The sequence below is a fragment of the Lynx canadensis genome, chromosome D1 (genome assembly GCF_007474595.2).
Source record: "Lynx canadensis isolate LIC74 chromosome D1, mLynCan4.pri.v2, whole genome shotgun sequence".
NCBI lineage: Eukaryota > Metazoa > Chordata > Mammalia > Carnivora > Felidae > Lynx > Lynx canadensis.
The window spans coordinates 71,122,098-71,145,326 of NC_044312.2; the positions used below are offsets into that span (position 1 = coordinate 71,122,098).

Below are 23,229 nucleotides of genomic sequence, written 5' to 3' on the forward strand. Positions count from 1 at the left end.
GATCAGCTTTTTTGTACAGTATATTGAGCTGTTTGGGACTTTAGAGGTAGTTATAAATCTCAAATATTTCTAAATGAATATTCAGCTTTTATTCTAAATTATTCTAATCAGCAGTTATGACTTTTTTGGTTACAACTATTTATCATTGTCATTATTGTTTCTTAAAAAGCAGAAAAAAAAACCCACACAAATTTAATTCCAGGCTTATATAACAAACTAGTAGTCAAATCATGTCATTAATTTATTGTATTATTTAGGATCCCGAAATTGTTCTTGTTGAACCCCAAAGAATTGATCATTATAATATTCATTTCTATGAATTACATAACATTATTTTAAATTGACTTTCACATTTTTGGGGGTCTGTTTTCCCCCCCTTTACCCACTAGAGATTGCTATAACCCAACAGACGTTGATTTTTCCATCATTAGCTATTGGATGAATTTTTCTTTAAATATCAATGCTTCAAAATACGATTTTCTTTAGGAAATAATAAGTACTATTCTAAGGTATACGTTATGATTGTTTAGAATGCTTTCAATGTCTTTGTTGATAGCTAACATCATAAACTTTAGAAATAAAAACATTTTAGAGATTGTTCTAGATTAACTACTTTATTCTACAGGTAAACTAATGAAGAGAAGATAAAATTCAAAGCAGTTAAATTTTCATTGTAATAGTGTATATGGAGCTTAGAAAAAGTTAAATATGGATTTGGAAGGATTTTGATAATTAATTTCACTGTGTTCCCAGCATTAGGGTGTAGAAGTGTTGAAAAATTAAGCAAGCCCAATTAGGGCAAAAGTTTGATAATTACTGATTGCAAATCCAGATCACAGGTGGCTATGTGATGCTTTTATTTTGTTTTGCTTATATGATGCTTTTATTTTTAAAAAATACCTGCCTTCGTCAGAATCCAATTAACAATGGTACATAGTTACATGACATTCTTTTTAGCACTCTACTTATGAGGAACAGGTTAATGACAAGCATCAAAAAGTGATAATAATAAATTCAATAAAATAACTCTATGTATTCTTGAGTTAGTCTTCACTTGATATGTTGCTATTCCTTTATATTTTCCATTGACATTTGATGTTTAGAATAGTAACTTTTTTCTTTTTTTATTGAAGTATAGTTAACAGAGAGCAATTTTTAAAAATAGTGATTCTTAAAAATCTTAATCAGAAAAATCTTATTGATACCAATATTATGTTTGTTACTGTGCTTACTGTGTGAAAAAAAAAGTGTACTAGTACATTTTAGAAACATTTGAAACAATAATAGTAATTAAACAGGATGCCTAAATGCCTCATTTCCTGAACATTTTAGTTAATCAGGCTTATTTTTGGTACTGGAATCTACTGATAGGAGTAAGTCCTGTAAGAACCAGGAAGTAAACCATATTTCTTTGTGTTCTTTAAACTTCTTACTTGAATTTCATATCTAATTGGTCTCTGTTTTTGAAAAAGAATAGAAAAACCTGATACTCCAGAAAAGAACAACAGCATTTATTTATTTATTTTTTTTAATTTTTTTTTTTCAACGTTTATTTATTTTTGGGACAGAGAGAGACAGAGCATGAACGGGGGAGGGGCAGAGAGAGAGGGAGACACAGAATCGGAAACAGGCTCCAGGCTCTGAGCCATCAGCCCAGAGCCCGACGCGGGGCTCGAACTCACGGACCGCGAGATCGTGACCTGGCTGAAGTCGGACGCTTAACCGACTGCGCCACCCAGGCGCCCCAGAACAACAGCATTTATAAAAAAAAATAATTAGTAAGGAAAAAGGAATTATAAAAGATAATTTAATATAAATGTCTTATATATGTGTGTTAAGAACTAAGAAAGACTATATGGACCTAAGTTATAGCCAGAAAGGATTGTAACACAAAGAACTTTTTCACTATGAGTCTAAGTAACTATGAACCTTTACAAAATCAACATCCTTGGGAAAACTTAAATATAAGAGATATTTAGCTCTCTGAGATGGTTTCAGTATCTGCTGATGGGGGAAATTCAGAAGAAGCAAAACCTGTTTTATGTAAATCCCAATAAAACACCTATTTACAGTGGTAAAAAATAGAATACTTTGGCTAATTGAACATTTAGATCAATTTAGAATATTTTCAAAAACTAAGGTAAACTATTAATGCTAATGGTGTTCTGAATTTAATTGCTAATTGAAAAGGTAGTTCTGAATCTTTCAGTTTCTCCAGGTTAACCCTATATACTTCAGCATTGTATTGAAAATACAAAGGGTTTAGGATCTAGGGCTTATGGTGCCTGATCCTAAGCTTGTCCTCTGAAATTGTTTTTCAGGGCAAATCTTTCATACCTCCTTTTTAAATTGTCAAGTATTTATTTCTCATGAAACTAGGAGTAAAATGTACAAAAGAATAAAGATCTAGTAAAATTGTAGGGAGTTCAGAAACCATTGTTTAATGGGAGGAACACTAAATAGAACAATAATATCGAATGTAAAATTTGGAGTAAATCTGACATATCTTCAAGATAAAATGTCCTGTGTCTCCTGTACATACTAAAAATCTACTGTGTATTGGTATTTTTACATGTCATCTTTAAAAATACATACACAGCATATCTAAGGGTGACAGTTTTAATCATCGTTAAATTATTCCACAGGGACTACACAGTAGGAATAGCTTACCAACTCCCCAGCTGAGGAGGAGCCCTGGAACTTCCGGTCTGCCACCTATTGAACAGTCGTCGTCCCGATGGGAACGCAGTAATGGCAAAAGGCCACACCAAGAGTTTGGCATTTCAAGGTACAATCCCCAGTCTTTTAAAGAAATTTGAGTCAAATACATCCACTTTGTTTCTGTTGAATGAAGTTTGAAATAACTAAAGCAGAAAGGAACAGTTGAAGTATTTTAGATGTAGGACAGCATGGGTAGTAATAAGGCATAATAGCAAAACTGATTCTTAAAAAGCAGCTAATGTGTCTTCTCTGAAAAGTTAAGTACATTGGGTACAAGGCATGCTGGGGCCTTAAGAACATGAATCAGGGAGGCAGTTTAAGGAAACTAGGGTCAGTTTAGGATGGGAAGCGGGAAAGGTTTTAAATCGGTATCTGTGACCGTTGTAGGGGCAATCACACAGGTCCAGTGCATGGTATCCAAAGGAAGGTCAACAGAGCTACTGACTTGTTAAAGGAAGAGCACATTTCCAGGGCTCATCTCTGATGTTAGATACAAGGTAGCAAAACTCTTGTTCCTGCTGGAGGACTAAGACTACTAATATATTCTGTACTCACTTGAGGATTTACTTGGAACTAAACGGTGCTAATCCTACACATGAAGGGCATCAGTAACCGTAGCTCAAGGAAGGTGGGAAAACGCAGGAGCTGAAATTTTCTGAATGTAAACATACCCATCTACCCTCATAACAAAGGAGTCAATGCTTTGTCTTTTAAAAGCCAGGAGACATAGTGATCTCATGTGTGAGTTATGAAGTTCTATGTAGTCAGTGATCTCACTGTGTTAACAAAATTGGAATTAGGGGCGCCTGGGTGGCTGTCAGTTACGCAGCCGACTTCAGCTCAGGTCATGATCTCACGGTTCGTGAGTTCAAGCCCCGCATCAGGCTCTGTGCTGACAGCTCAGAACCTGGAGCTGTTTTGATTCTGTGTCTCCTTCTCTCTCTGCCGCTCTGTCTCTGTCTCTGTCTCTCTCTCTCTCTCAAAAATAAATGAACATTAAAAAAAAATAAAAAACAAAATTGGAATTAGTGTAAAGTTTCTGCTAAACCACTGTTAGTATTGAGCACTTTGTTTATCTTGAGCTGTAGAGTTACACATTTGAAACAGTAGATGGCAGGATTGGATCATACCGATTTATCAGTTAAAAGTGGTGTTAACGTTTATATAGGAAATGGGATCAGATAATTGTAATTTTCCAGATTCTTGCAGGATTTATTAATTTGAATTTTCTATAATGTATTCAAGTAAATGAGCTCCTTTTTTTATAAAGGAAAAATTGAATGAAATGATACATGAAACAGGAATGGGTTGAATTACAGAGTATGGTAAAGGAAAATGAGCTTTGGTTCAACACTTGCCCAGAACCTAAACATAATGGTCTTATTTTTGTTGTTGTTGTTGTTTTTTAATGGAAGCAGGATATGGGGAAGTCAGTGATATTGGGAACTGAAAATACAACATATTTCTTAACCACAGGGAACATCATCTTGAGAATATTGTTTGGCTTGAAACAGAATGATGAAAATGATTGCTTTTGAATCCTTCAAAATCACACTGATGTAATAGCAGTACATTTGCAATTAAATGTGATACAGTGAGTTAAGGTCACTTTTATCCTGCTGACTTAAGATGATTGATATTAAAATAGAAACATGGTCCAAAGAAAATTAACTCTGAGAAATGTTCATAAAAGAGGTAAATGTACGCAGATTCAATGTAATTACTTAACTCATTAAAACAAAGCCATGTGCCTCATGAAAGATTTAGAAACTTGGAGAATAAAGTAATTGGTGGTAATATGTATGGCAATCATATTAGAGAGCATAGCTATCAATCTTTCATGTATGGTAATTTTTTGTTCAGGAACCTTTAGGCTTTAGTAGCTCAAACCGAATAGACATGTGAATCCGGAATCACCAGGCATTCATTTTGACTTTGTTGGAATACTCTAGAACTGAGGTCACATATCCTACATTTTTTTTCTAAATTTAAAGATTTTTTTTAAAGTTTATTTATTTATTTTGAGAGAGAGAGAGAGCAAGTCGGGAAGGTGCAGAGAGGGAGGGAGAGAATCTTAAGCAGGCTCTGTGCTGTCAGCACAGAGCCCAGTGCAGGGCCCCATCTCACAAACTGTGAGATCATGACTTGAACCGAAATCAAGAGTCAGACGCTTAACCTACTGAGCCACCCAGGTGCACCCCACATGTCCTACATTTTTGAATCTTGATTTGAACACAGCTTTGGATTTTGATGCTAGCTTCTCTGACTGTGATTTTAAATGACTCTGACTATGCTTTCAACATGATTCCAGTATTGAACCTCTCATTCCCTAAAGCTGTGACCAAAACCAAATGTCTCATCTCTCCGGTAACGTTTTCATGTTACTGTTTTTCTGCCCTCATTTCCTGACACAATACTGCTACCCTCTCACTTAGTGGTTGCTTTAGAAAATGGGTTTAGCTAGAAAACTTGGTGTTTGCATCCTCTTACCTTGTGCTGTAGATACCTGTTGTCAGGTCTGTCTCTGCGTCTCTTTTCCTTTCTGTTCCCTCTTCTCCTTTATCACTTTATACTGTTTCATGCTTTATATCTCCTTACATGGGCTATTGAATTATCCTCTCTTGTTTTGTAAACATTTATTTATCATTGAGAGACAGACACAGTGTGAGCAGGGGAGGGGTAGAGAGGGAGACACAGAATCCGAAGCAGGCTCCAGGCTCTGAGCTGTCAGCACAGAGCCCGACGCGGGGCTCGAACTCACAAACTGCAGGATCATGACCTGAGCTGAAGTCGGTGGCTTAACCAACTGAGCCCTCCAGGCGCTCCTGAATTTTCCTCTTAATTGACCTTTCCATTTCTAATATCCTTCACCGCCTGTTCCATCTCCTACCCTTCCACGACAATTCTTCCTTAAATGAAACCTTGATTATACAGTTTTTCTGATCATTAAGTTTTTTGACCCTTAACCGATGCCTGTAGAATAGTGCCCAACTTCCTAGCCTGGGATCTGAAACCCTGTTATTCCCTCATGACAAAGCTGCACCCTTACTTGCAAAAATGAAACAATGTGAAAGATAGGAGCAGTCTTGTAAAAAACGTGACCAGACGAGTGACTTGGAAAGCTCTCTAGGTGAAAACAACAGGCATGTGACTCCTGTTAGACTCTTCCTTGAACTTTCCTGATAATTTCGTTTTTTGTCTAACACATTTGAAAATTGAGTTGAATTACAGTTTGCAGCCCCACCTTGTTTGAGTGCAGAGTAATATAGGATTTAATTTTGCTTTTCTTCATGCTTTGTCTGGAGAAAAAAGTGAAGTGTTATAAACTGTACAGTAGCTGTGATAAACAGAATCCAAGGGAAGAAAACCACCAGGAAGAAGGGCTAGTCATGTTTGAGCAGCCACTGCATTACCTGCCCTCAAGACTTCACCTCTTAAAGTTCACCTGTTAAAGGACTTCAGATTTTAATTAAGAGGGCCATTGTTTTACAAAACCAAAATATGTCTGTCTTTCTCTATCTGAAATTCCAGTCAAGCTTAACTATTCGCTATTCTCTCTGTTCCTCCGCTTCTATGCTCCCCCCCCGCCCACCTCACTCCTACAGTTGTTCTCTCTACCTTGAACAGGTCTTCTCGGCCTCATGCTTCTACAGCGTTCAAGATTGGGCTCAGATGTGACCTCTTAAGAATAACACCCTGATACCCTCCTCTCTCAGTTTCCAAGGAGAAGCAATCTGTTTCACCTCTGAATCTCCTTAACACCTTTTCTTTGCCTTTCATGGCACTTTCACTTTCAACCATGTGTTAGTCATTACTGCTCTTCTGAGGCCTGCTTGATTACTGTGATGAGTTTGGGATTGCAGTAAAATGGATCTTGAAGATAAACAGCTGCCTAACAAGCATCTTGCAGGAGTAAGGTGTTCGTATTATATTGTGATGGTTGATGGTGACTTCTGCTTAAGTTTCAGACCTAGGATGAAGGTTCGCTGGTCAGGAAGTTCCAGGAAATGTGGGTTAGCTGACAATTGGATTATGCATCTCTGAGTTCCAGTATTAGTAGCTATGGTTAAAAAATGGCTAAACTTGTATCTTTGGACTGACTGCTAGGACCCAGCCCTCCCTGTGGACAAACAGAACACATATTCAGACCTCACAGCTCCCTTCCTTTTTTAAAAAAAAAAATTTAAGTTTATTTCTATTTGAGCACGTATGAACAGAGGAGGGGCAGACAGAGAGGGGAGAGAGAAGACCCCAAGCAGGCTCCACACTGTCAACGCAGAGCCCAACGTGGGACTCGATCTCACAAACTGTGAGATCATGACCTGAGCCAAAATCAAGAGTCAAACGCTTAACAGACTGAGCCACCCAGGTGCCCCACAGCTCACTTTCTTTCAACAGACTTTCCCTGGGGAAAAATAGGCAAGTCATGTCCCAAAACTGCATGGACTATCAACTATAGTTACTCTACACTAAAGAGATTTGCCTTTAACCTAGTCCCCTATTCATCATTTGTCTCCATAACTTCTCTGTAATTAAATCTAATAACTTGTTAGGAACTATATTTCCTAAATAATGTACTAGGGAACCAGCTTCTCAATTCTGTGTCTCATAATTTATTAGAGATTTATACCAGTGCCTGGACCCTATTTGAACTACAGAGATTCAAGAGGGCTAATGGTCTCCCCTCACTCAGTTTCTTAAGAGAATAGCTCCAAATATAGACATCATACAGCCAACAAGTTTATATAGTTGCTGCTTCTCTCTCTCTCTCTCTCTCTCTCTCTCTCTCTCTCTCACACACACACACACACACACACTGATATAAATCTTACCAAGGTAATTGGCATGGGTTATCTAAAAATCAATTCTTAACATATCACTTAACTCTGTGACCATAACTTTTGGCATTCTTTTGTAATGATTCCTAAGTCTGACTTTAATCATCCTCCTACCAACTATTGATAATCTTTGGGACTCCTATCCTTCTTGTCCCCTGTTTTCTTCAGGATTGTTTTATGTAATCTCATTGGAGTGTATATTTATCTGGTTTGAGGCTAGGAATTAATGAGACAATTCTGGAAGTAGGTGAAAACCTGTAATTTGACCTGTACCTCTCAATTCTGAACAGCTAACTGAACGTATGGTATACTTCAATTATTAGAAGGCCCTGGATCAAGGTAGAAAACTATGGAACAGTGCAGTGGGTCTGTTTTTAAAAGGAAAAAGTCCTATCTTTGTTTTGAATATTTTTTTTTATTTTTTTAAATTTTTTTTTTTCAATGTTTATTTATTTTTTTGGGGACAGAGAGAGACAGAGCATGAACGGGGGAGGGGCAGAGAGAGAGGGAGACACAGAATCGGAAACAGGCTCCAGGCTCTGAGCCATCAGCCCAGAGCCTGACGCGGGGCTCGAACTCACAGACCGCGAGATCGTGACCTGGCTGAAGTCGGACGCTTAACCGACTGCGCCACCCAGGCGCCCCATCTTTGTTTTGAATATTAACCGGAATGTAAATTTCAGTAGAGCACACAAATTTTTGGTTGAATATTGCCCTGAACGGTACTGTTATTGCCCTTTCTCAATCTCCTCAACTCCACGCATAAGCAAAGAGTACTCAAATACAAAGAATGATTGAGCATTAGCAGGGACATGAGTTTATTGGGTGGTATTATTTGAATATTGTTTCTTTTTGTGACATCATCAACAAATCATCATTACTACTGGCTTGAGAATAAAATATGATAGACTCCAACAGCTGGATGTTAATTTAAAACTCCTTCTTTTTTTTTTTTTTTTTAAAATTTTTTTTTTCAACATTTATTTATTTTTTTGGGACAGAGAGAGACGGAGCATGAACAGGGGAAGGGCAGAGAGAGAGGGAGACACAGAATCGGAAACAGGCTCCAGGCTCTGAGCCATCAGCCCAGAGCCTGACGCGGGGCTCGAACTCGCGGACCGCGAGATCGTGACCTGGCTGAAGTCGGACGCTTAACCGACTGCGCCACCCAGGCGCCCCTAAAACTCCTTACTTCTAAAACTCTAATTTTACAGATGGAGAAACACACCAAGATAGAATGAGAATTATTTTGTGGAAGGTGTGGGAAGACCTTTTAATTAAAAAAAATTTTTTTTAACATATATTTATTTTTGAGAGACAGAGCATGAGCGGGGGAGGGGCAGAGAGAGAGAAGGACACACAGAATCCGAAGCAGGCTCCAGGCTCTGAGCTGTCAGCACAGAACCCAATGCAGGGCTCAAACTCATGAACCATGAGATCATGACCTGAGCCGAAGTCGGATGCTCAACCGACTGAGCCACCCAGGCACCCCTGGGAAGACCTTTTAAAAATACAGGTAGAGGGGCACCTGATGGCTCAGTCAGTTGAGTGTCAGACTCTTGGTTCCAGGTCTGGTCATGATCTCATGGTTCGTGAGTTCAAGCCCCATGCTGGGCTCTGCACTAAGGACATGGAGCCTTCTTCAGATTCTTTGTCTCCCTCTCTCTCTGCCTCTCCCTGGCTCGCACGTGTGCTCTCTCTTTTTCTCTCAAACGTTTTTTAAAAATAGGTAGAGAGTAAATGCTTTCTCCATTTAGAGTCAAAGAAATTGGAGATTGAATTTTAGTTCTGGCACTGTGAATTTTAGCTGTATGAATTGGGGGACATTACTTAGCCTCTTCAAGCCTCAGTTTCCTTGTCTGTCATATAGGAGACTAGAAAAGATAAAGTATGTAAACAACATAAAACAATGAATGGTACATAATAAATACTCAAAATAGTGCTTTTGTTATAATTTTTGTTAATGTCAACAAGGAAGTTTTAGTGAAATGGTTTTAACTGATTTTACATGCCTTCTGTTTCTATAGTACAGAATTTTGTTTCTCCCTTGGGGATATAGAAGAAACTAGATTTTAGAAAAAGGTCCAAGGAGAGGCTCAAGGCAGGAGTTGGTAAAAGAAAAAGAGTCCATCCACTCAGAGTTGGGGAGCAAAAGTGACCTGTTCTCTAAAAAATTGAGACTAGGAACCTAAAGAAAAGAGCATTCACTTATTCCACAAATAACTGTTGAACACGTTTATCAGGCACTGTGCTATCTCCACTGTCAATGCAGAGATATGTCTTTATAGCCCCTAAAAAGAATCACAAATTAATGAGGGAAAAGAATCTGTAAGCAGTGAAATTATAATACATTGTGGATGAATTTGTAATGGAGACATGAACCAAAACCTTTAAGTCACAGAAGAAATAGGCCTTCCTGCAGTAATGGGTAGGGAGGTGCAGGAAAGATGAAGCAGTTGGGGAAGAGCTTATTGAGAACTTGGGCTGTACTAAAAAGTACCGAGTGAGAGGGAGAGAATCTAGATCTGCCCTGGAGCCTGTGTCCACGTGCCCTCATCAGGAGTTTACTGACAAAAGAAAATGGTGAATATTGAAGAAAAAGAAGGTAAAATTTATGGTGTCCTTGCTACACGCTTGGCACTGGGAAGCTTTCAAATATATTTTATTTTAAGTTGCATTTTATACATCGCATGGCTGTACTGTGTGATTGCCAACCTACATTTAATTTCTTTATGAGAGCCCTAAAACCTATAGTAAATATTTCAGTTATAGGAAATGACTGAGTTAGGGGGTAATCGATACCTGTGAAGAGAGGGAACAGAAGAGAGTGAAAACTGTATATGTTAGCCAGTGATTCTCAGTGAGGTCCCTGGACCCAGCAATGTCAGCATCATCTGTGAACTTATTAGAAATGCAGATTACTGGCCCTACGCCAGACCTACTGAATCAGAAACCCTGGAGGTAGAACTAGCAGTCTGTGTTCTAAGAAGTCCTCCAGATGATATTGATAACCTGCTTTATACCAGGGTTCAGGAAACTACAGCCTGTGGACCTAATGTGGTCCATAGCTGTTTTTGCAAATTAAATTATATTGAAACACAGTTGTATTTATTATTATCTGTGGCTGCTTTTATGCTACAATGGCAGAGTTAAGTAGTTGCAGTGGAGACCTTGTGGCCTGCGAAGCGAAAAGTATTTATTTACTACTTGGTCCTTTATAGAAAACATTTGCTGGCTCCTGCTTTAGGCCTTTAAGCAACTAGATAGATGTCTAAATTCTGTATAAGCAGGTATTTCCTAGTTGAACTGAAGACCATGAATAAAAAAAAGAGGAAATTTCCCATGGCTTTAACATTGTTAATTTGTTATCTTTCCCTTTTAGTCAAGGATCCTATCTAAATGGACCTTTAAGTTCAAATCTACTGACAATGCCGAAGCAAAGGTCATCTTCCGTATCCCTAACTCACCATATAGGTCTAAGAAGAGCTGGTAAGAAATCATTCTTTATGATTTAAATGTGGGAGGTCTCAAAGTATATGGTACTACAGAATTTTCTCATTATACATTTAGAGCTGGTTTTGAATGCCATTTATATGTTGTAAATTAACATGACTAAGCAATTTGGATTGACCATTAATTGACTGTTTGCTCATTCATTCATAAACACTTTTTAAATTTTTTTTTCAACGTTTATTTATTTTTGGGACAGAGAGAGGCAGAGCATGAACGGGGGAGGGGCAGAGAGAGAGGGAGACACAGAATCGGAAACAGGCTCCAGGCTCTGAGCCATCAGCCCAGAGCCCGACGCGGGGCTCGAACTCACGGACCGCGAGATCGTGACCTGGCTGAAGTCGGATGCTTAACCGACTGCGCCACCCAGGCGCCCCCATAAACACTTTTTAAACAGCCACTATATACCAGGTACTTTGTTAGGCACTAGGAATTCAGGGACAAAATATAGAACTACCTAAACTAACCTGAATAGTTGCAGATCCAGATTCACACTGAAAGACTGAGACCTGATCACAGGACTATAGAACACTTCTCCCCTCACACCTCAGCACCATTATTAAAGACCTATTTACGGTAGCTTCTTTTACCAGGTATGTCCTGGCACTTCTTAAAATTGTAAGGCATACCAAAAGGTAAAAGACACAATTTGGATAGACAGAAATTTATCAGAATCAGATAGGGAGGTTGGAATTACCAGATTGGGAATTTAAAACAACTATGATTAGTATGCCAAGGGTTCTAATTGATTAAGTAGACAACATGCAAGAATGGATGGGCAGTGTAAGCAGAGAGGTGGAAGTCCTAAAATAATAAAACAAAAATAAATGCTCTTGATAAAAAGCACTGAAACAGAAATGAAGAGTGCCTTTAACAGGCTCATCAGTAGGCTGGATGCAACTGAGGAAAGACTATCTTAGCTTGAGCATGAGAAATCTTCAAAACTGAAAAACAGAACAAAGATTGAAAAAGCAGAATCAAATACCCAAGGACTGTGGGGCAAATACAAAAGGAATACCAGAAAGAGAAGAAAGTAAGAAGGAAGTCATACAGAGAAAGACAGATACCATATGTTTTCACTCTTATGTGGATCCTGAGAAACTTAACAGAAGACTGTGGGGGAGGGGAAGGAAAAAAAAAAGAGAGGGAGGGAGCCAAACCATAAGAGACTCTTAAAAACTGAGAATAAACTGAGGGTTGGTGGGGGGTGGAAGGGAGAGGGGGGTGGGTGATGGGCATTGAGGAGGGCACCTTTTGGGATGAGCACTGGGTATTGTATGGAAACCAATTTGACAATAAATTTCATATCAAAAAAATTTTTTTTAATTAAAAAAAAGAGAGAGAAGGAATAGAAGAAATATTTGAAACAATAATGACCAAGAATCGTCTCAAATTAGTATCACACCAAACCATAGATCCAGGAAGCTCACAGAACACCAAACAGGATAAATACCAAAAGAACAATACCTAGGCATATTGTTTTCAAATTACAGAAATTTAAAGATAAAAAAAAATCATTAAAGAAGCCAAAAGGGAAAAAAAAATCTTACATATAAAAGAACAAAATAATAATGACATGAAACTTCTCCTCAGAAACCATGTGAGTAGAATGAAACATTTAAAGTATTGTGAGGAAAAAAAACAAAAGAACCCCAACCTAGAATTCTGTACCCTTTGAAATTATCCTCCAAAAGTGAAGGAAAGTAAAGACTTTTTCAGACAAAAGTTGAGGGAACTTGTTGCCACTAGACCTGATATACAAGAAATGTTAAAAGAAGTTCTCTAAAGAGAAGAATAGTAGTGTAGGTCAGAAACTCAGATCTACATAAAGAAAGGAAGAGCACTGAAGAAGGCATAAGTGAAGGTAAAATTAAAAGCTTTTATTTTTCTTTTTATTCGATCTAACAGATAGTAGTTTAGAATAATGATAGCAACAATGTATTCAATTATATGTGCATATGTGTATTTTATGTATGTGTATATATATGCATATATATAAATGAATGACAGCAATGATACAAGGGACAGAGGAATTGGGGTTATTTTATTATCATAAGGTACTCATAAGGTATCTGTGAAGTGGTGTAATGTTATTTGGAAGTGAACTTGGGTTAGATGTAAAATGTATATTGCAAACTCTAGGGCAACCATTAAAAAAAGTTGAAAAAGAAGTATAACTGATATTCTAAGAAAAGAAAGAAAGTAGAATGATAAAAATTCTCAAAACCACAAAAACAGAAGAAGAGTAGAAAACAAAAATAGGAACAAAGAACAAGGACAACAAATAGAAAACAGTAATAGATATGATAGATGTTAATCCAACTGTATCAGTAATCATTCTGAACACCAGTGGTCTAAATGTACTAATTAAAAGACCTATATTGTTGGGGGCACCTGCATGGCTCAGTCGGTTAAGTGTCTGACTTCAGCTCAGGTCATGATCTCATGGTTGATGGGTTGGAGCCCCGCACTGGGGGCTGTCAGCACAGAGCCTGCTTTGGATCCTCTGCCTCCCTCTTTCTTTCTGTGCACCTCCCCCGCTCACTCTCTCTCTCTCTCAAAAATAAATACATATAAAAAAAGACGTCTATTGTTAAAGTAGATCAAAAAACATGACCTAAATATATATTATCTATAAGAAACCCACTTTAAATGTAAAGACACATAAAAATTCAAAGTAAATGGATGGAGAAAAATACACCACGTTAACACTAATCAAAAGAAAGCAGGTATAAGCTATATAAATTTCGGCCAGAGCAGATTTCTAAGCAGAGAAACTTATCAGAGATAAAGAAAGGTATTACATAACAGAAGACATGAGAGCCTTTAACGTTTATGAGCCTAAGTAACAGAACAACATTTAAGAGTCATTTAAGGCACAATTATGGTTCTGTGTAAATGAAGACTCAAAAGGGGAGGAGAGAAACAATAGGGCAGAATAATTTTCCACAATAGTAAGGGAATTAGCAAATTCCTGAAACTTGGTGAACCCCAAGAAGATAGAGAAAATCATAGGGATTTCAGGCAAACCCCTGAATTATACAACAAGAAAAATTTCAAAAGCAACCAAGTAAAAAAGGTTATTTTTCAGGGAACAACAGTAATATTCAGTGATTCTATAATACCAAGTATGAACTCAAAGACATAGAATGGCATATTAAAAGTATTGAAAAAAAAAAAAAACAGAAAAATGCCAACCTGGAATTCTTTATCAATGAAAATATCTTTAAAAAATTTTTTAATGTCTATTTATTTTTGAGAGAGAGAGAGAGGGACAGAGTGTGAGCTGGGGAAGGGCAGAGAGAGAGACACACACACACACAGAATCTGAAGCAGGCTCCAGGGTCCGAGTTGTTAGCACAGAGCCCAGCACGGGGCTCAAATTCATGAACCACAAGATCATGACCTAAACTCAAGTTGGACCCTTAACCAACTGAGCCACCCATGCACCCCAATGAAAATACATTTTAAAAATTAAATTGAAATAATATTTTTTCATACAAACAAAGGCTGATAGAATTTATTGCTGATAGGCCTGCACTACTAAGATCCAGCAAAGATAGTAGTTTAGGTAGGAGGAAAATGATCCAGATTGAAGCACAGAATGATAGGAATGAATAAAAAGCTCTAATAAGCCTAAATTGAGTGAATATAAGTGAATGTTGATTAAAAACAATAATAATGGACCCAGCAATTGCACTACTAGGTGTATATCCAAGGGATACAGTTGTGCTGTTTTGAGGGGCACATGCACCCCAATGTTTATAGCAGCACTGTCAACAATAGTCAAAGTGTGGAAAGGGCCCAGATGTCCATTGACAGATGAATGCATAAAAAATATGTGGTGTATATACATATACATATGCATATATATACACATTACATGCATACATACACAATGGAATATTACTCGACAATCAAAAAGAATGAAATCTTGCCATTTGCAACACCATGAAGTAGAGGGTATTACGCTAAGTGAAACAAGTCAGTCAGAGAAAGACAAATATCAGATGATTTCACTTATATGAAGAATTTAAGATACAAAACAGATGAATATAAGGGAAAGGAAGCAAAAGAATATAAAAACGGAGACAAAACATAAGAGACTCTTAAATACAGAAAACAAACTGTGAGTGGGGGGATGGGCTAAATGGGTAAGGGGCATTAAGGAGGGAACTTGTTGGGATGAGTGCTGGGTGTTATACATAAGGGATCAATCACTGGAATCTACTGAAAATATTGTTGCACTATATGCTAACTAACTTGGATGTAACTTAGAAATAACAACGACAATAATCACTTCCTTGTTGCATGCATAATATATGAAGGAGTCAAATGTATCATAACAATGGCATATAAAGGGTGGGAGAAGGGTAAATGGATTTGTAATGTACTAGCAATGATTGAAAAGTAGTAAAAAGTTTTAAGTTTGAGAGAAACTAATACTTTAAAGACGCACATTGTAATATACAGAGTGACAATTAAAAGAATTTAAAAAAAAGGTATAAGTAAAAAACAATCATAGGAGGTAACAGTGGCATGATTTTTTAAAAAACTTGAATAACCCAGAAGAATCCAAGAAAAGAGAAAATAAAAGAGAAAAAGAAGGAACAACTGAAAAATAAATAGCAAGATAATGGATTAAACAGACTACATTACATTGAGTATACATTTTGTGGGGGGGGGGGAGGGATCTGCTAAAGTTGTTAAGTATATTTTAAAAATATTCAGTTTTCAACAAAAAGTGAAAATACACTCCAGTTAAAAGACAAAGATTGTCAGACAGTTAACAACACAAGACTCAAGCATATGTTCTTTACAAGACACCCACTCTTTATATAAGGACACAGTTACTTCTGATCTCATAGCAATAATATACATGAACCAAAAAATGACAGAACTAAAGGGGGGAAATAGACAAATTTATATTCATATTTGGAGATTTTAACTCACCATTCTCATTAACTAGTAGAATAAGCAGACCAAAACGTTAGTATAGATATAAGAAAGATTAGAACAATATGAATTAACTGACCTGACTGTAAAACACTACATTCAGCCAGGATGAATATTTTTTCAAAGAATACACACAAGATTGATAACAGTAGACCATTTGTCAGACTATGAAACAAGTCTCAATGAGTTTCAAAGTATTAATATCACATATAGAGACTGATTCAGGAATGGCAGAGAGAATGTTTCTGTAAACTCACTCTCCTGCTAAAATAACAAAAATAGGGGTGAAAAAAGTGAAACTCAGGGGTACCTGGGTGGCTTAGTCGTTCAAACGTCCAGCTTCGGCTCAGGTCATGATCTCACGGTTCGTGAGTTCGAGCTCCGCATTGGGCTCTGTGCTGTTGATGCAGAGCCCACTTTCGATCCTCTGTCCCCCTCTTGCTCTGCACCTCCCCTGCTCGTACTCTCTGTCTCTCAAAAATGAATAAACATTAAAAAAAAAAAAAAAGAAACTGAGCCATTTCAGAACTCTGGAAATTAACACAAGCCTGAGAAAAAACTAGAAGTCCTCTGTACAAGACAGACTGTAAGACGATGGGTTCTGTGGCATTTTATTTGGGAACTATCCCTTCCCAGCTTTCTCCCTCAGTGGCACTATTGCTAAAAGCCAATAGCATTGCAGCCATCAGAAAGATCTGACCTCTTTTGAAACTCCCCCAAGAGGACAGTAAATACTTTGCCCAAACTTAATATAAACTTAAAGCTCCTTGGAAAATCTCTGTTCCTGAAGTGTTGTGGGTATTTGATTTGACTCGGAGCTCAGCTTTCTAAAAAACAAACCCTATGCCAGCCAACATTGTGACCACCTAAGGCTGTTATTTCACTTATGGTAAACAAGAGCTGCCTGAGAATTTAAAAGGAAATCTGGATACTACTAGATGACCATAGGGAATTTGAAAGTGTCTGACAGATTCCTGAAGATCTCAGGATCCTGTGCCAGGATGTGCATGTGCATAGGAAAGATCTGGGAAAGGAGAAGGCCCTAGTCACTTATCTGTAGCTGACCTAGAAGCTCTCACAAGTGAGATGTGAAATCTAAGGCCGTTTCGTAAACTGAAGCTTGAAGGTGTATCTTTTCAAACATTCCCTCCTACAGATGACGTGTAGGCAAAACATTTAAAGAAATGTTCTGACACATCATTCGCTGACCACAAAATTATACTGACCCATGGGTGACTTGCAGGAAGTCAAGCTTAAAATATAAATCAAGAGCTTAAAGGAAAAAAAAAACCCAGCAAAGAACTCAGTGGCTACACACCTCAGAGAAAACGGAATCTACATAATTAGTCCAGGAAAGTCATTCAACAATCAGAAACAAGAAAACAAACATAAATCAGCAACATAACAAACCTTGGAAGTGGGAGGGATCTGATGCCAGAACTGTTAAAATATAATGTCCAGTTTTCAACAACAAAAAAAATGAAATACACAAGCAAATTTTTGCCATGCACACAAAGCAAAACAGCCAACAGAAAATTTGCCTGACGGGGCTTGGAATTTGGACTTAGCACACAATGACTTTAAATCTCCTATTATAAATATGTTTAAAGTCGTAGCAGAAACCATTTCAAGAGTATTGAGTATGACAATAGTATCTCATCAAAGAGAAAATAGAACTAGAAATTATAAAATGAAAATATAAAATGATGTTAATAGTTAAAATTGCTACTTCTACTCAATATTGGATTGGAGGTTCTAGCCACTGCAATTAGCTAAGAAGGAATAAAAGGAAGAGGTAAAATTATATTTGCGTATAATGTCATGTATTTATGAAATCTGAAGAAATTCATTAAGATCTATTACAGCCAATAAAGAAGTTTATCAGTGTGTCAGGATACAAGATCTCTAGGCAGAAATCAGTTGTATTTCTGTATACTAGCAATGAACAATGCAAAATGAAATTAAAATAATTCTATATACAGTTAGCAATATAAAGAGTAAAATACTTTGCAACAAATTTAACAAGAGTGTAAGACCTGTACACTGAAAACTGTAAAACATTGTTGAAAGAAATTAAAGAAGTCAAAATAAATAAAAGAAATATTCCTTTGTTCATGGATCAGAAAATGTAATATTGTTATGATGGCATTTCTCTCCAAATTGTTCTAGATTTCTTGCCATCTTTATCAAGATCTGAGCTAGCTTCTTTGCAGAAATTGACAAGCTGATCATAAAATTCATATGGAAATTCAAGGGACCCAGCATAGCTAAAACAGTTTTAATAAAAAAGAAGAAATTGGAGGACTCACACTGGCAAATTTTAAAACTTACTACCAAGCTGTAGTAATCAAGACTGGTATTGGCATAAGGATATTCCAGCTCAGTGGGATAGAATTGAGAGTCCAGAAATAAATCCTTACATGGTCAACTGATTTTCAACAAGGGTGCCAAGATGATTCAATGGGGAAGAAATTGTGTTTTTAGCAAATCCTGGAAATAGACAGGAGCAAGAATGAATTTGGAATTCTACCTTTTGTCATACTCAAAAATTAACCAAAATGCATCATAGACTCAACGGTAGGAGTGAAAGCCTAAAACTAGTGGAAGAAAACAAAAAAAAAGTTTGTGACTTTGGGTTTCGAAGCATTCTAAGATATGACACCGAAAGCACAGTTCATGAGTGAAAAAACCTGATAATTGGAATTCATTAAAATTGAAAACATTTGTATTTCTACAGAGACCTAAAGAAAGTGATAAGACACAGGATGGGAGGAAATATTTGCAAATCATGTATTTGATAGTGGCCTTTTATCCAGAATATACAAAGATGTCTGTAATTCAATAATAAAAAGACAAATTACCTTCTTAAAAAATGGGCAAAAATCTGAATAGATGTTTCTCCAGAGAAGATGTACAAATGGCCCATACCACATGAAAAGATATCCAGTATTAATCATAACGGAAAATGTAAATCAAAACCACAGTGACCTGTGACTTCATACTATTGTGATGTCTGTAATTACAAAGACAGATAAAAACAAGTGGTAAAAACGTTCAGAAGTGGAAACTCTGATACACTGATGGGAAAGTGAAATGCTACAGCCACTTTGGAAGACAATTTGGCCATTCAGTACTTGAATAGAGAAATAAAATTGTGCTGTATTCATGCATACAGTTTGATATGGCATTGAAAATCAACCACAATAACAAGTAACTGCCTGGAAATATTATTTTAAAATGTAAGCAAGGCATAGAAGCATTTATATTTATTGTCTAATTCAGTTTACAAAGTTCACAAAAGGGGCAAAAGTAATCCACATTGTCAAAAAATGCGTACATACATGGTATAAATATAAAGAAAGGCAAGAAAAACAGTACCATAAAAGTCAAAATAATGATTTCCTTTAAAGAGAGGCAGGGGAGTTAGAAGGCAGGGTGGTTGAGCTCTGGCCATATTTTATGTCTTAGCTTGAGTGATGAGTAGTCCCATTGTAACTTTTCTATGTGTGTGTTATATTTCACAATAAAGAGGGTTTAAAATAAAATGGTGGATCTATATTATAGAAAGCATTTTTTAAGGATTTCTAGGTTTGTCTGTATATCCAGTATCTACACTAAGATTTTATACCCTTTATTCTTCTTAGCCCACTTGTCAGGATTTTGGATACTCACTAGTATAATTAGAGAAAAGAAGGCTAAAAATTGGAACCTTTGTTTCCAGTTAGTAACCAGTGATTATGACGAGCAAGACACACCTTGTCCTCAGTTTCCTCTTCTGAGACATTAAGTTGACCAGATTTAAAAAAAAAAAAAAAAATCCCATTCAGCCCTAACATTGTATGAAATTATAGGAACCTCTAAAGAAATGAGTCTGATAGAGTAGCAGTGGCAGCCCTGGGAAAAGAGTCTGATCTCAGAGTGTTAACTGTTAACACAGTTTTTTGACTTTTTTAACTGTTAAATCAAGTTTTTTTACTTTTTTGGAGTCCCCTCTCCTCTCCTCCGACATATGAAGATGAAAATACTACTTAACTCACAAAGTTATTAAGATTAAATAAAACAACACATCGTATTAGGGTTCTCCAGAGAAACAGAACTAATAGGATGTGTGTGTGTATTTACATAGAGAGAGAGAGAGAGATGGAGAGATAGGTTTATTTTAAGGAATTGGCTTGCAAGACTGTGAGGGTTGGCAGGTTTGAGATTTACAGGGCAGGCTGTCCAGCTAGAAATTCTCGCACGAGTTGATACTGCAGTCCTGAATCTGAAGGCAGTCTTGAGGCAAACCTCTTTCCTCTTTGGAGGACCTCAGTCTTTTCTTTTAAGGCCTTCAACCAATTGGCTGAAGCCCATACACATTAGGGAGGGTGATCTGCTTTACTCAGTTTACTGATTAAAGTGTTAGTCACCTCTGAAGAATACTTTCACAGCGACAACTAGCCTGGTGCTTGACCACACAGCTGAACACCATAGCCAAGCCAAGTTGACACATAAAATTAACCATCACACACATCTGCAAGTGTTTATACCGCTATGGTGAAACTGTTGTAGGTCCTGAATAACCGTTATGTGCTGTGCTCTCTGATTCACACTTTACTTGGATCTTTATTTCCAAATGAAGTTTTAAATCTGCCTACCTCTCTCCAGATATACCCATTTCACCTTAGTTCAAGGCACTCAGTGAAGATTTTTGGAGCAGATCAGTAGCATTAGAGATGGATTTCTGAAGTACTCTGGGTTTTTTTTTCCCCCTTATTTTAGCACTTAGCACTTGTTTGTACTCACCACTAGTCTCTAGGTTTGTAGAGTAGCAGGGATGGTAACTTCTTCCTCATTGTGAAATCCAACACATCTTCCACCATATAGTAGGCTCTCAAATATTTGTCGAATGAATGAGCTGGAAAGATTTGGGCATATTTTTAAAAGAGATCTGCAGTTGTGTTAACATATAATTTTGTCTTTGCTCAACTTGCTTAATGCTGTTAAGAACTTTGGTTCTTCAGTAAAATCTGGTAACCATGCTTTCTTCATGTGGATGATCAAGCTGGTGGGGATTCAACATGTGAAAGATAAACACCAATGTGAATTAGGAAAATCTGCGCCACACTTTGTGTACATCTTAGTTACACTCTCAATATCTGTGCCATCCTGCCACAGGTGTTTATTTCACACTCATTCATGATGACAAACATGGTCTATATTCTGCTTAAATGCCTGGAATGTCTTGAAGATAGCTCCACGTGAAAATCTGGTTTATTATTTAATTGCAAATACTTTGCTTTCTTTAAAAAAAGGAAAATGCAGGGGCGCCTGGGTGGTTCAGTCGGTTGAGCGTCCGACTTCGGCTCAGGTCATGATCTCATAGTCTGTGGGTTCGAGCTCCGCGTCAGGCTCTGAGCTGTCAGCACAGAGCCTGGAGCCTGTTTCCAATCCTGTGTCTCCCTCTCTCTCTGCCCCTCCCCCAGTCTCACTTTGTCTCAACTCTGTCTCTCAAAAATAAATAAATATTAAAAAAAAATTTTTTTTTTAAATAAAAAAGGAAAATGCTCTTTATAAATACACATAGACAATAAACACAAACACACGCCTACATATTTATTGATCTCTTTCTTCTCTTTTGAATTTTTCAGGTGCTTTCCCCAGCCTGAGTCCTGTGAATTCTCCCAGCCATGGACCAGTCTCCACTGGCTCTCTAATGAATCGATCACCTGTAGAATTTCCTGCCACTGCCAGTTCTCTTACTAAGCCAAGTGTTATTTTACACCGATCTCTGGGCAGTGCACCCAATTCACCAGATTTTTATCAGCATGTTAGAAATTCTGATAGCAGTTTATGTAACAGGTAAGTTTCCTAAATGTTGATTATTTCTGTCTCAAAATATAGGTTATTTTAATAAAGTATTCCTAGTTTTCTAGTTTTATGTTATAACTAGTTGATGGATTAAGACTGTATCTTCCCTATTTATCAAGTAGTTTTTCTTTTTAAGAAACTTTTCCTCATTTTAGTGCAATTGTTCATTTTTGAATTAAGTAATCTCTATCAAAAGTGATATATAGTAGTATTCTATCCATCTCAAGATACCAGTAAATTATGAGAATTCTTTTAGTATATACTACCTTAGTACCCAGTTCATACGGTGTTTGTTTTCATTTCTGCTCAGTTTTTTATCAGTGATAAGTGTTTACGTCAGACCTCAGTGGTGACTTTCAAAATATGTTAGTTTCTTCGGGGACACAAGATACCTTCCAGGATAAAGCCTATTAAGTTTATAGAGAGATTGGACTTGTATGATATTTTGCAATGGGGTTCCTGGTTAAAAGTTAAACAGATTTCAAAATTGTATTTAGGTAAAAAGTTTTGTCTCATTTATGAATGTATATTTATCTATTTTATTCTTTAAGCTGTGGACATCAAATATTGAAATATGTTTCAACATCTGAATCCGAATCTGGTATAGACTGCCACAGTGGAAAGTCAGGTGAGATTGCAAAGGTCCTGTGTGTCTGAATTTCAGAACAGTTTCTTAGATTGTTTTAGAAATGAATAAATGTGAGTTTAACTTCAGTTTATCCATCTTTAAAATGAAGATTATAACATTTTTATATACTTACAAGATAAGTAGAGAAGTTACTAGGAACAAGTTATAAATAACAGAGGGTAAAAGTGTTTTGAAGACTAAAATGTGCTGGGGACGTGCCTGGCTGGCTCAGTCGGAAGAGCATGCGACTCTTGATCTCAGGGTTGTGAGTTTGAGCCCCACGTTGGGTGTAGAGATTACTTAAAAATAAAATCTTAAAAAAAAAAAAAAGGACTAAAGTGTGCTATACAAATGAATGCAGTCTTTTCAGTTTATGGGTAGAGTTCATAAATAGAGTAATTAATTATGATAATGTTGAACTCTAAGCCCAAAAGAGTTTTTATGACATAGAGAGGAGTTGTTTTAAAATATAGTTTATTATATCATTCTGAAACATTTTATATCCTCAAACAAGAAATACTGTTGGTGATAAAATTATGGTGGTTTTATAATTTTAAATGTTGATGACTCAAGCATACAGTAATAGTTAACTAGGTAACTCAGACCGTCATTCCCCTTGAAAGTAGCTAGAAAAGCTGGACAAATTATTAACAACAAAAATGTGCTTAAAGCCATTGAAAACTAACAAGCTCCTCACAATTACCAGTACAAGATCTGGAGGAGGAT

At 36.9% G+C, this 23,229-nt stretch overlaps 1 protein-coding gene across 1 annotated transcript in view; it reads left to right on the forward strand.

The window, feature by feature from the left end:
• The window catches only part of PDE3B (phosphodiesterase 3B), a 175,220-nt gene that overhangs the window by 117,878 nt on the left and 34,113 nt on the right, over nt 1–23,229 (forward strand). Inside the window, exons 4-7 of the mRNA XM_030332778.1 lie at nt 2,646–2,788; nt 10,942–11,048; nt 21,656–21,866; nt 22,427–22,503. Coding sequence (XP_030188638.1) covers nt 2,646–2,788; nt 10,942–11,048; nt 21,656–21,866; nt 22,427–22,503 — 538 coding nt within the window. The remainder of the gene's footprint in view (nt 1–2,645; nt 2,789–10,941; nt 11,049–21,655; nt 21,867–22,426; nt 22,504–23,229) is intronic.